At 40.0% G+C, this 13138-nt stretch overlaps 1 protein-coding gene across 4 annotated transcripts in view; it reads left to right on the top strand.

Annotated features, from left to right (window-relative positions):
* Positions 1-10778, top strand: part of LOC126161609 (microsomal triacylglycerol transfer protein) — a 209470-nt gene extending 198692 nt beyond the window's left edge. For all 4 annotated transcript variants that reach the window (XM_049917563.1, XM_049917562.1, XM_049917560.1 and 1 more), the window contains 3 exons: positions 6769-6923; positions 9848-10015; positions 10364-10778. In XM_049917563.1, coding sequence (XP_049773520.1) covers positions 6769-6923; positions 9848-10015; positions 10364-10508 — 468 coding nt within the window. In that variant the 3' untranslated portion in view covers positions 10509-10778. The remainder of the gene's footprint in view (positions 1-6768; positions 6924-9847; positions 10016-10363) is intronic.
* The last annotated feature ends 2360 nt before the right edge of the window (positions 10779-13138 follow it).

Raw genomic sequence — 13138 nt, 5'->3', positions numbered from 1 at the left:
GCCACCTGGAAGGGCAAGGCCCGGAATGGAAGTCTGCCACTGACAGCCTTGGAGGATACAGTGTAGCCCACACCCATGATGAAGGGAGAGAAGGAGCTAGAGAACAGACAAAATGTTTCCAAATCTACTTGCTCTGTTTGAGTAAGTAAGGAGTTTTGACTAAAGATGTTTAAGGGTAGTAAGACCAGGAGAGGTTGAGTGCCACTTGAAGCATTGCAAGGTGTGACAACAATCATGGAAGGTGGTAGCAATGGCCATCTTCCACCACAGAACTGGCCAATGGTGAATGGGCCCATCAAGCAGCGAACAGCAATGCCAGCAGCTTGGATTATCATATCAAACAGATCATGGAAGACTTCATAAATATAACCTGACAAATAAGGTGGAAACACAACCTGGGACATATATAGAGGCCAATCGGCATGATGGAAACCCCAGTGGGAGGCAGGAAGGAAACGAGAGAATTAATGAGAACTGGTCACTATCACAGAGGTCATCATGTGGTGACCAGTGTAAGGTAGGAAGAAGGGGAGAGGAAGAAAGCTAAAGACCAATGGCAAAGAAAGTGCCATATGTGACACTAAAATAAGTAGGAGAAACATCATAAACAAGGTGCAAGTCATGGTGTGAGAAATTGGTCAATGAGAAGCCCCTGACTAGACAAAAAAGCACTGCCCCACAAAAGATGATGGACATTAAAACATTAAAATCTTTGAGGAGGAGGAAGGGAGGGGGAGTTGCTAAAGGAGGGCACTTAGTGCAGCTGGTGTAGGTGACCTTGACAATGGAGATAGAGATTACAGACTGTGTCTGCAGAGTCCAAACAATGCTTCCAATGTGGTATGAAGTGGGACCCATTTACTACAACATCTATACAGACCAATGTGAGCACACCACTGGAAGCCCCTCAAAGGCCCAACCTTGTTCTGACAGAAAGCACGCAACCTGTGAAAGGTTACTGAGTGATTATCAGTAAAATGAGATTCCTGGAGAATGACACAAGTTGCCAAGTAAAAGGCAATAAAGGATTGTAACTCTTGGAGGTGATGGTAATATCCATTATAGTTCCATTGGATAAGCTCTGACCAGGTATCTCAATGGGAGGCAAATCGACTGGAGCCAGTCATGCTGCTGAATCACACACTGTCACCAACAAGGATGGAGTGACATCCATAAATAAGATGCCAGACTCATGTTCAGGTTGCGAGGGGGAGTGGCACCTTTGTAGGGGGGTGGGGGTTCCTTCTCCTAAGATTTATATTTCTTTTCCTTCTCTTTCATAGGTTAATGAGAGCAGGGCACGGTGGGAGAGCAGGCTTTCGCAACATCCAGAACCAAAAGTTAGTGGGCACTGACTGTGTGTCCTGTGGCAAAGTTGTGGTTAGAGGCCTCTGGCCTGACAGACACTGGGGAGAGGGCTCCCAGGTGCTGAAGAAGGGGGCACTTTGACTGACAAGGGGGAGAGGAGAGGGGGATGGAACTGAGGTAACAAAAAGGGAGAAGGGGAGAAGGATGTAAGAGAGGCAAAGGGAAAGATGATCATTTTTCTGATAAGCCTCAGTATAAAATGAACAATCAAGTGACTTATATTCCTTTATCTTCTTTTCCTTCTTAAAAGTAGGGCAATCTAGTGAGTGTGGAGAGTGATGGTCATGACAATTAACACACACAGGAGGTGGAACACAGGGGTTCCATTCATGGAGTGGGTGTCCATATTCACTGTGTTGAGGGTGCACAGTACATTGGGAAGACGTGTGCCCAAAATGCAAGCACCAAAAACGCCCCATGTGTGGCAGGACATACGGCTTCACGTCACACCAATAACACATAACCTTGACCTTCTATGGGTGAGAGTCTCCCTCCAATGCCAAAATAAATGTGCTGGTATCAGTATGATTGCCCTTGCTAAAAATGCCAAAGAAAATGAACACCCTGTCATTCCAGATTGGCTCACAGTTCCTCATCAGTTTGATATATGATCTCTATGAAAGATGACTCCCTGAACCATATCCAGAGACTTCTGAGGTGTAATGGGCAGTGGAATGTTCCAAGATGATCCCACGCTAGAAGGGCTGCAGATTGGGCAGCAGAAGTAGTTTTGTACCGACAATGAACCCAGCCACATCTTACGGAGAGACTTGACTTTCCCAAACTTGTCTTTGATATTTTCCACAAAAAATAATGGCTTTATGGTGGTGAATGTGTTCCTGTCTGTCATAGTACAGACCAGGTAGCAGGGAGGTTTTTCACCCCAAGCCGGTGAGCCTTGTCCTCTCCCAGGGTGGAGCAATGGAAGGAAAGGCCACAGGGTCATCATCCATTACCAACCAAAGAGACAGCCATAAAAGAACAGACAGTGTTTTGGAGACATGTTTAACATGCAAAGCATCCACCCTGATACCACCCACTTCGATCAGGGACTCTCGCCATGGGCGTCACCCAGTCACAGCAAGGGCCATCTGCCACTGCAGCTGTTGCCGGAAGTTCCAATGCTCCAGAATGACAAGCAACCACTTCTAAGTGGACATGGGGAGGCAACAGCTCAGGTATCAAAAGTATGATCCCTGTGTTGTCAGGGGCTCAGCCAGATGAATATGTAATGTCCCCACCAAATGGACTGGCTACACATGCTGGTGTCCTAGCGGGGCAGAGGGGGCTTCGGTGGGGAAGGAAGAGAGGAAGGAAGGGAGAGGGAAATACAAGCTGCAGATGCTAGGGGGGGGGGGGGAGTTCTTCCTCAGATGTTTGACACTATGGAGAGAAAATTTACATTTGGAAAAAAAAAAAAGGCAAGTGGAATAAAACCACATTTCATACAGGAAACCAGGTGGATAGCCAGGTAGATATAAATAAGAATACCAAGAGAAAAGAAGAGGGGGCAGAGGAGAAGGAGCATGGACAGAGAGCGAGGGGATGGGGAGAAGATGCAGCACAGGAAGGAAGAATGTGCTGCTATAGCTCAGGGTCCCATTTGCGCCACACATAAACACGAAAAAACCTCGAGCCCTCTGGCAGGTGGATAAGTGTTCAGTGTATATGGGATTGTAAAACAGTTAAGATCCTCAGACACCAGGAAGGCATTTGGCCCAGACAGTATCCCCGTAAGATTATATGTTGACTAAGCTACAAATATAGCACTATTCTTATCCATTAAATATCAGAGATCATTGGAACAGCGGAAAGTTCCACAGGACTGGAAGAAGGCTCAGGTCATAGCAATCTATAAAAAGGCTAGAAAATTGGATGCACATAATTAGTGGCCAATTTCACTGACATCAATTTGTTGTAGAATCATGGAACATATTTTGTGTTCAGACGGAACATATTTTGTGGTCAGACATAATGACCTTTCTAGACTCTGAGAAGCTCATCTGCAGAAACCAGCATGGTTTTAGGAAACAGCAGTCATGCGAGACACAGCTGGCCCTCTCTGTGCATGATATACAACAGGCTCTAGATACCGGCTCCCAGGTTGATGCCGTATTTCTCGACTATCGAAAGGCGTTCGACTCAGTTCCACACTGTTGCTTGCTCCAAAAAGTGCGCGCTTAAGATCTATCTGATGACATATGCAGTTGGATAGAAAATTTTCTAACAGACAGGGAGCAGTATGTCATCCTGAACGGGGTGACTTCAACAGAAACAAATGTAACTTCAGGTGTGCCCCAGGGCAGCGTAATAGGCCCCCTGCTTTTTACGATTTACATTAACAGTCTGGTTGATGGTTCTGACAGCGGCATTAGACTGTTTGCCAATGATGCTGTAGTCTACAGGAAAGTAGTATCACATGATAGTTGTGAACAAATCAATTAGTATTTGCAGAAAATAAATGTGTGGTGTAATGGCTGGCAGTTATATCTCAAAATCAGTAAGTGTAACCTACTGCATATAAAAGGTGGAAATCCCCATTAATATATGAGTATAAAATAAATGCCCAGTCTTTGGAAGCGATAACATCCATCAAATATCTGGGTGTGACTATTGAAAATGATCTCAAATGGAATGATCAGATTACACAAGTAACGGGTAAGGCAAACTCTAGATTGTGTTTTATTGGTAGAATCCGGAAGCGATGCAGTCCTTCAACAAAGGAAATAGCTTACAATACGTTAGTTTGTCCAGTCTTGGAGTGTTGTTTGTCTGTATGGGACCCTTACCAGTTGTGTCCGATTCAAGAGATTGAGAATGTCTAAAGAAGAGCGGCAAGATTCGTGACTGGTACATTTAGCCATTGCGAGAGCGTAACAAATCTCACAGAAAGTTTGAAGTGGGACACTCTTGCAGATAGACGGCACACTAAACAGAAGGGGCTGCTCACTAAATTCTGAAATCCGATCTTCACTGAGGATGTAGAGCATATATTACTACCACCAACTTTCAAATCGCGCAATGATCATCATTCAAAGATAGGGGAAATGAGAGCTCGTACTGAGGCATTCAGACAGAGGGGGGGAAAGATGACTTTGGCACGAATTGTGCCCTCTGGCACACAGCTCTTGGTGGCTAGCGGAGTACATACATAGATGTAGATGTAGAAGTTGAGACAATAAGAAATTGTTGAGAGTTTCAGAGTGAACATTAGTTAATGATTAACTGCAGCAGGGGAAAGGCATACACTAGAACAAAAATGGATAGTGTGAGAGATGTAATAGTGATTGCATCAGATGATCAAATTGGTAAAAAGACAAGGCACAGTAGAAATCCTACAACACTGGAGATACTGAATTAAGGTTATGAAAAAAAAAGGCTAGGTACAAAACAAAGAAGCTGAAAGGTGGAGGGAGTATACAGAGGATCTGTAAAAGGGAAACAAGCTTGAGAACAACATTAAGAAAGAGAAGAGGAAGTAGGTGAAGATTAGATAGGAAATATACCTTGAAACAAATGTGACACAACACTGAAATATCTAAGTTCTTGGAGTTGGTGACATTCTCTTAAAATTATTGAGATTTTTGGGAGAGCCAGCAATGATGAAACTATTTCACTTGGTGTTCATGAGAAATGCAAAACACTGTCTTTGTAATAATTCCAACATGAAAGAAAGCAAGTGCTGACAGATGTGAATATTACAGAACTTATTTCAGGTGTTGGCAGATGACTCTCACCGAATTATCCTCTGGAATTGGAGCCCCTCAGTTAGTGTTGCATTGGTTATGGAAACCTTGACCCTGTCTCTACACCAACCAGGTTCTACACAACTTCCCTACCATCTGCCTGGTCTTTCGTCCAGTTTTGTTTCCCCTTTTCTTGTGTTTTTTCCCCTGGTGTTGTCCTCATTGTTTTGTGATCATGGTAGTCTGTGGGAATCATGAGGGGCCAGTGGCAATGCTACTGCCCCACTGCACTTAGCATTTATGGTGCACACCCGCTCTCCCCATTTCCCCCCACCCCTATTTTGTTCTTTCCACTTCCCACTACCAACATTTCTTTTACCTCTTTTTTTGCCCTTTTTCCCTCTCCCTGGAATGAACTGTGCTGTTTGTGTCATCCCTCCCTTGATTTCTGACACTGTTGGTCATGGAACTGATAAACTCGTTGTTTGGTCCTCACACTCAATCTATAAACCATCAATTTTTCCAGATCCTGTTTCCTTAATTTCCTACCTTTTTACAATTTATTTAGTTTTAATCTACAGTTCATAACCAATAAATTATAGTCATAGTCCACATCTGCCCTTGGAAATGTCTTAAAGTTAAAAATCTGTTTTTGAAATCTGCCTTACTATTATAAATTGATTTGAAACCTTCCAGTACCTCCAGGTCTCTTTCACATATACAACCTACATACTGTATATGATTCTTAAAACAAGTGTTAGCAGTGATTGATTTATACTCTGTGTAAAATTCTACTATGTGTGTTCTTCTCTAATTCCTTTACCCCAGTTCACATTCTCCTAGAATTCCAGTCTCCTATTATCAGACTCACTCCTGAGTTACCATTATTGAATTTCTTTTTATCACTCTGTCCTCACCTGATTAGGTCCTGTTCTTCTTGACCCTACACTTCATTAATTCTCACCATATCTAAATTCAGTCATCTGTTTCTCTTTTTAAATTCTCTAATTCACCTAACCAATTAAGGGATCTAACATTTCACACTCTGACCCACAGAATGCCAGTTTTGTTTCCTCCTGAGTTGTCCCCCTCTTGAGATCCAAATGGGGAGACTATTTTACTTCTGGAATACATTACCCAAGAGAATGCCATCATTATGTAAACATACAGAAGAGCTGCATGCCCGTGGGGAAATATAACAGCTGTAGTTTCCCCAAGCTTTCAGCTGTTTGCAATACCAGAACAGCAGTGCCATATTGGCTAACGTTACTAGGCCAGACCAGTAATCCAGATTGTGTTGCCCTGCTACTACTGAAAAGGCTGCTTTGCCCTTTTTAGGAACTACATGCTTCTCTCTCCTCTCCACAGATATCCCCCCACTGTGGTTGCATCTAAGGTACAGACAGCTATGTGTATTGTTAAGGCTTGCACACCACCATATATAGGAAAGATCCAAGATTCTTACTAACTGAAATTGCATTAAAAATGCAATATGTTTAAAACTGCTAAAATTGCATTTTTTAAATATTTGGAGTTACTAGTAAAATAGATTGGTGGATCATACAGTTATTTTATCATATTTGGGTTCACTACATTAAAAATCACAGTAAAAAACCACTTTCATTAATGTTTTTCCATTGTTGGCCTGTGTTATGTACACAGCAAAAAGAATTTATCCTTTTTGTGTTAACATTTGATTATCATAAAATTTCAGGCACTAGCACTTTTGCACGACCACTTGCAGTACCTCCCACTCCAACCTGGATTTGTGGCTGAACTAAGTCTAATTGGCGCAGTATCATTTGACCTATCTGGCCAGATTCAGCTCAGTTTGTGGAACAGAAATGCTCATTCCTTGGTGGAAAAGAAGTAAGTAACATCTGTTTTCATCTTTTTACAGTTGTGGGAATGGAAATTAAATTACACACACACACACACACACACACACACACACACACACACACACACACACACATGCAGTGATATTTTCCTGGCTGATTATGTTGTGCCTTCTGACCATGGACAGGGGAGTTGCGTGCAGTGCAAGATGACATGGAAGAGCAGACTGGGAGAGGTGATAGAACCAAGGAAGGGCAAGGGTGGAAGTGGGTTTGGGTGTGGGGCAGGTGCTAGTGAAGGGTATTGAGGCCAGAGGTGTATGGATTCAAAGAATGCATGAACAGTTCCCAGCAATGTAATTCAGAGATGCTGTTGGTGTTGGGGAGAATGACCCAGATTTCACAGGTTTCTGCATTTTCATGTTTAAAATATGCACATGATCTTATCTGGTTCCAGATAAGAATATAGCAGAAACTTTTACCAGCTTTTCTTGGCATATCCTAGAGCAAGGTTGATCACAGCATGCCAAACTGCATGTGAGCACAATCTACAGGCCACTTGTGGGTTGAGGTTTGACCTTTCTTAACTTTGCTCAATATGTCTCAGAAGTATTTGGCACAGCATGACATTTCATAGAGCTCTGCAGAATGGCATTTTTTGATTGGCACGACTTCCTTCAGTTCAGCAAAACTGGTATGTCAGCAGTGTTTACCCCTCCCTGCTTGTTCCTAATACAAAAGAAGTTCACAAGTCCTGTGGTTATTTGTGCGAGAAAGGCCGTCTGGTGACCTATCATCACAAGCCTTTAAAAATGAATGGGAATGATAGGAGAGAAGGATAAAAATTCTCAATATCTGTTATGTGGTATACAATCTCATAATAGGCAACATTACACCAACGTGCAAAAAAATTTAAAGATTTTGTTAATGGTGAAAGAGCAACAAACTACAACAGCTGATAGGTGGAATTCATTGTTTTGTATGTAATGAAGCACTTTGTGGTACATTTGCATGCATGCAGCACGTGCTGGAAATTGGTGGTATGCAGAGCAAATCTTTTGAAGTCACATGCATTACTCCACTGTCAGTTGCAACAGTTTTTGATGGAATTGAATGAAGAGTATAGCAACTTTACATATGAGGGTTATTCGGAAAGTAAGTTCCAAATCGCCATAGCTAATCAAATGTCATGTGAACATTGAAACGTGCAAGCAGACCGACTCTCAGCATGTCTTGCTCATGAAATGACATCATGTGCATTCACATTGTCACGATGTGCTGCTTACAATGTCAGTTCAGGATGTTTAAACAAATAGTCAGCCCACCAGTTGGGAAATATGATCAGTCATTCAGTTTTTGACAGCAGGAAACTTTGCAGTAGCAGAAATTTGTCGGTGGATAACAGAGATGTAGGGCACCAATGTGATGAGTGACAACAAGACGTGCAAGAAGGTGAGAGCTGTCACAGACAGATTGGAAAATGTTCATGATAACTGCAGTCAGGCCAACCATCAATGATCTCAGAAGATCTGCTCAAAGTTGTGGATGAAAAGATTTGTGAAGACTGGTTATTCATAATTTCAACTTTAGCATTGAAATTTCCAAATGTGGTAGAACAAATCTGCAGAATAGTGTCTCTGAAAAGTTGCAGAATCACAAATTGTGCACACGTCAGGTTCCCACGCCGCAAACTCAGAAACACAAAATGGAAAGAATGGCTTGTACTCTTGATTTTTTGGACTGAAACAGATCTTACTTTCCAAATAATCGTCATATTAATGCAGTGTACATTGGCTAACTCAAGAAGCATGCCTGGAATAATTTTTAGATTTAAAACCTGCTATTGTTGAAATTATGAAAAGGAGAGCAGGAATGAAAATTAGAACATCCAGAATTAATTGCAGACCTCACATTTTAAGCTGACTTGACTGCACACTGTGCACAGTAAGACATTGTGAGGTGAGAAACAACTTATTTCTGATTTGATAGAGATACATTTAAAAAGAAAACTGCATTGAGGAAAGGACAAATTCTGACAAAAAACACCATCCATGTCCCTAGGCTCACTTCGGTTAAAGAGAACATGAGTTTTGAAGAATTCATTGTGGCTTTCAAACATTTTGAGGAAATTGCCAGTTGTACATCTCTTTTCAAGCCCATTTGCTCTTTCAGTTGAAAGTGCTCCTGTGCATGTGCAAGTGGAACCAATTGATCTGCAGTGTAATTTCCCTTTAAAAGATGAATTCACTTACTTTAAAAGTGTCCAGGAGTTATCTGTTGTCCCCCTCCCCCTCCCCCCCCCAGGAAGAATTTAGTCTCCTTAGGTTGCAAATGTGAAAATACTTCCATCAACAGATGTGTGTGAAAGGCTATTTTCAATTATGAAACTAAATAAGTAACAATTACATGCCAACTTGAATGCAAACATACATGAAATATTATGCCTGCCCAAATGCTGATAGTTTGTGCAGATAAAATTTTGTTATGTCTTGAGCATGCCAACAATGTTTAAATAATAATGAAAATTAGTTTTGTTTGTGATGCACATTTTTCAGACCTGAAATCAAGTTGTATGCAGTATGACTGTATTACTATTTAAATTTGGCACTGTCACAAATTCCTTCTCTTCCCATTCCTCATGCTCAGATAGTGTGGTGTGTCAGTGGGATAAGTGGCTAGCCAGGTGAGAGAGCTATGGCACACAAGCGGGAGCACTGTCAGTGTGCTGAATTCTTGGCTGTCACTGCTCTAGAGCATCACTGCATCAGTTAATTAGAGTTAAAAGTATACCAAACGTCATGCCATAATGTGTCCCCATAAATTCTGTGTTACCAATAGAGGAAGTTTTTCACAAATATTAGCCACTGTATTCAATTTTTTGCTATAACCTGATGTCTGTTTTGCGGAATAATTTTTGTTTTGTTTTGTTTAATTAACTATTACTCTTGATTGCAGTGCTGCACTTGTGCTACAAGGAAGAATGAAAGTTGACACAGAATTTGTTAGGAGCCAAGCAGATTTCACAATATCTACAGAATCAAGCCTAAATCTAGTTTCAGATATTGACTTTTCTAATAACATTGCACTCTGTCTTCAGTTAAAACAGCCAGACTCAAGTGTGAGGTAAGATTTTCACTTCAGTAATTCTTTCCATGCCAAACCCCTAATTGAAAGTAAGGAATTAAATTTTTGAAAAGTAACTTTCAAGTAGATTTGTGATGTTCTTGAAATACAACAAATATATTACTATTTACTGAATTGCATTTTCTTAATGATGTCACAACATTGTACTAAAATATATGCTGATGGGTAATAATCACATTGTGCTTATTTGTCTTTGAAGATAAATGGAAATCTTTAAGGTCACATAGCGTCAATTGGAAGTTGTAAGTCTGTGCTTAATACAAAATATTTCACAATGTTTAGTCACTGGTGACTTTAAAAAAGAAATTAACTTTTCCTTTGTTTCAGACACAATGTCTTCAAAGTCGAACGTATTCCTGGTAGCAAACACAGGCTACGCAAGTCAAAATACAAGGTTATTCCTGTATCAGGGAGGACATTTGCTCTTAACAGAAAGAACAATGAAATGTGCAGTGCAATATTTGAAAACTGAGTGTTACAATTATGCACAAATGGTTCATAATGTTCCTATGAGACTGAACATTGTATTTTAAAAACAGATCTTTATGCTGCCACACTACTTGGACCATGTTCAAATGTGGTACATACACAAGCTCTCTCTTAAGTAGCAACATGTTCTGTTGCAATGCCAATGAAGACTGGATGTGATAGCTGTTGATCACTTAACATTTTTATTTATTATTTTGATAATATATCATTTGAAAAGAGTGTATATATTCAATAAAAATATACATGTGTAATATGACTTAGTTTCCTTCATGCACAGCAATGTTTACCATTAGTTTTGATATTACCCATTTCCTTAATGTTATTTTATCAGACTTACACTTGCCGCTTATTGAAGAGACTTCATGAGAAGGTAAAGGGGACTTAAGGTACATCTACACCTGTGTGACTTCTTGTGAGCAGTAGGCGTGTGCAGCCATTGCACGAAGAGGCGAGGAGGTGCATGCACTGGTGCAAAGTGGCACATGCCTCTGCACATGGGGGCGTAGAAGTCTCCTCATACCAGACAGGGAGACAAGTGCCTCTACTTGCATGTGGGCCAAGCACAGCCACATGGTGACTAGCTGCAAGGCTCACAGGTGCACACGCACCTTTAACGTGAGAAATTTATCTCAAAAATATGGTGTACATCTTTTAAGAATTTAGACTGAATTTGCTTATTCATTCACTTTCACTGTTACCTTCAGTTTTGAAATGGAATCGATTTTAAACTGGGTTGCAAAATTATTCCATTGCTGAATAAAAGCTAGTAATAAAGCAACATTGTACAATCACGTATATGCCACAATCTTCTGCACCATTCAGTTCAACAGAGGAAGAGAAGGGTAAGTCCTGAGCACTTAATCAAGAGATAGGCTACAAATCTTGTCAAAGTTCAAATAATATTATGGAATAATATCACATAATATTTCTTTTCCATATTTCCATATAGAAGCTTTTGCCAATAAATTGGCACACACACACACACACACACACACAGAGAGAGAGAGAGAGAGAGAGAGAGAGAGAGAGAGAGAGAGAGAATGGTTTAGACGAATATTTATTTTATGGTTTATTTTTATCGCCATGCACTAGTTCTACAATTACACTAAAATGTTGTGTCTTTTGTTAATAACTTAAAGAAGATACAAAAAAATGTGTTCACTACATCAAAAACAGATGTGAAAGCAAAACTAAGGTTTGGTTGACCAGGATGGCGAGTTGACTGGAAAATGGGGAAAACCAAAAATCCTCAGGGGAATTTTAATTTACTGGAAAAGTCAGGAAAATCTGAGGGGATTCTGAAAGACTCAAGCAATTTTCAGTCACTGAGATTATTCTATAGAAACAGTCAATAGTGAAACTGTGTAACGATGGTAGGCAACGAAAATCTTGTAACATCATCTGTCTGAAAATTCACAGTTCCAGTAACTCCATAATCACAGAGCTCTGAAAGTGTATGTATTTCTCTAATCTGTCAGTAACTAAGCTTCTGCTATACAGTTACACATGTAGCAACTTTCTGTGTCACTTTATATTACTTTAAAGAAGCCAGTTTTGCTTCACCTGCAAAATTTAACAATGGAGTTTTGAGGTTTTCATTGCTTACCATTGATAAGAAAAGTTCAGGAAGTGCAATGAATTCTTGTAATGGTTTTTGTTGGATGATGACTACCCTGGCATACTCACCAACCCTGAGAGTCTACTTTATTTTCTGTAGGTCTTGGACCTCCAATCCGTTTTCCATGGCATGACTGAGAGTCCAATGGTGCGTAACAGGTGCATGGAAATTTACAAGGTATCTGTCAGTTCATCATTTGCACCAAAACAAAGATATGTTTTTAATTTTTTAATATACACACCCACTTTGGAATATGTTTTTTTGCATCAGCACTGAACATTCAGACTTCAGTTCCTTTTTACAAATTTCAGTTTCAATGCAAAGCAGTATTTAGCCAACTTTATTGTAAGATCATGCTTCAAATTAACACAGTGATACTTTTTTGATTCCATATCACTTGCACCTATTACAGGCAATATGAATGATTAAAAAGGTTCAAAGGAAGTCAATGGCCACATTGTGAGATCTGTTTTGAAACGTGATATGTTATTGGTATTAAATTCTACTCATGTATATTTCCAGACGTTCAGAATGAGTTCCTGCAAAGATTTCTTGGTCACCTGAGGTTATCACTCAGTTACATGACGTGGACAGAGTGAGGACAGACAATGATAATGAGAAATTTCCACAGCAAGGACATATAGCTTACATAATATACATCAATATAAAAAAAAATGTTATTTTCACAGCTACATTTACCCTGATGTGTATTATTCTATATTGATTTTAGACCCAGTTTAACAGTTCTGAATGATAAAATATTTGCAGATTGTATATAATATCTAGAATGAATATTCTCAGTGTAAATAAAGTTATAATAAAACATGATATAACATGTTATAAAAATGATTTCTTGAGTAACAACTAAATCACCAGTTTCATCTACATCTTTATTTCAATCCTAGCTGAACATGGTATAATTGCTAATAACTGACTTTACAACTTCAAATCGTGTAAGGACATGAAACCTAGTTAGTTAAGCTTATTTTCACATG

This window comes from Schistocerca cancellata, chromosome 2 (genome assembly GCF_023864275.1).
Source record: "Schistocerca cancellata isolate TAMUIC-IGC-003103 chromosome 2, iqSchCanc2.1, whole genome shotgun sequence".
Taxonomy (NCBI): domain Eukaryota; kingdom Metazoa; phylum Arthropoda; class Insecta; order Orthoptera; family Acrididae; genus Schistocerca; species Schistocerca cancellata.
The sequence above is the reverse complement of the archived record's forward strand: the minus strand, read 5'-3'. Positions and strand labels throughout refer to the sequence as shown.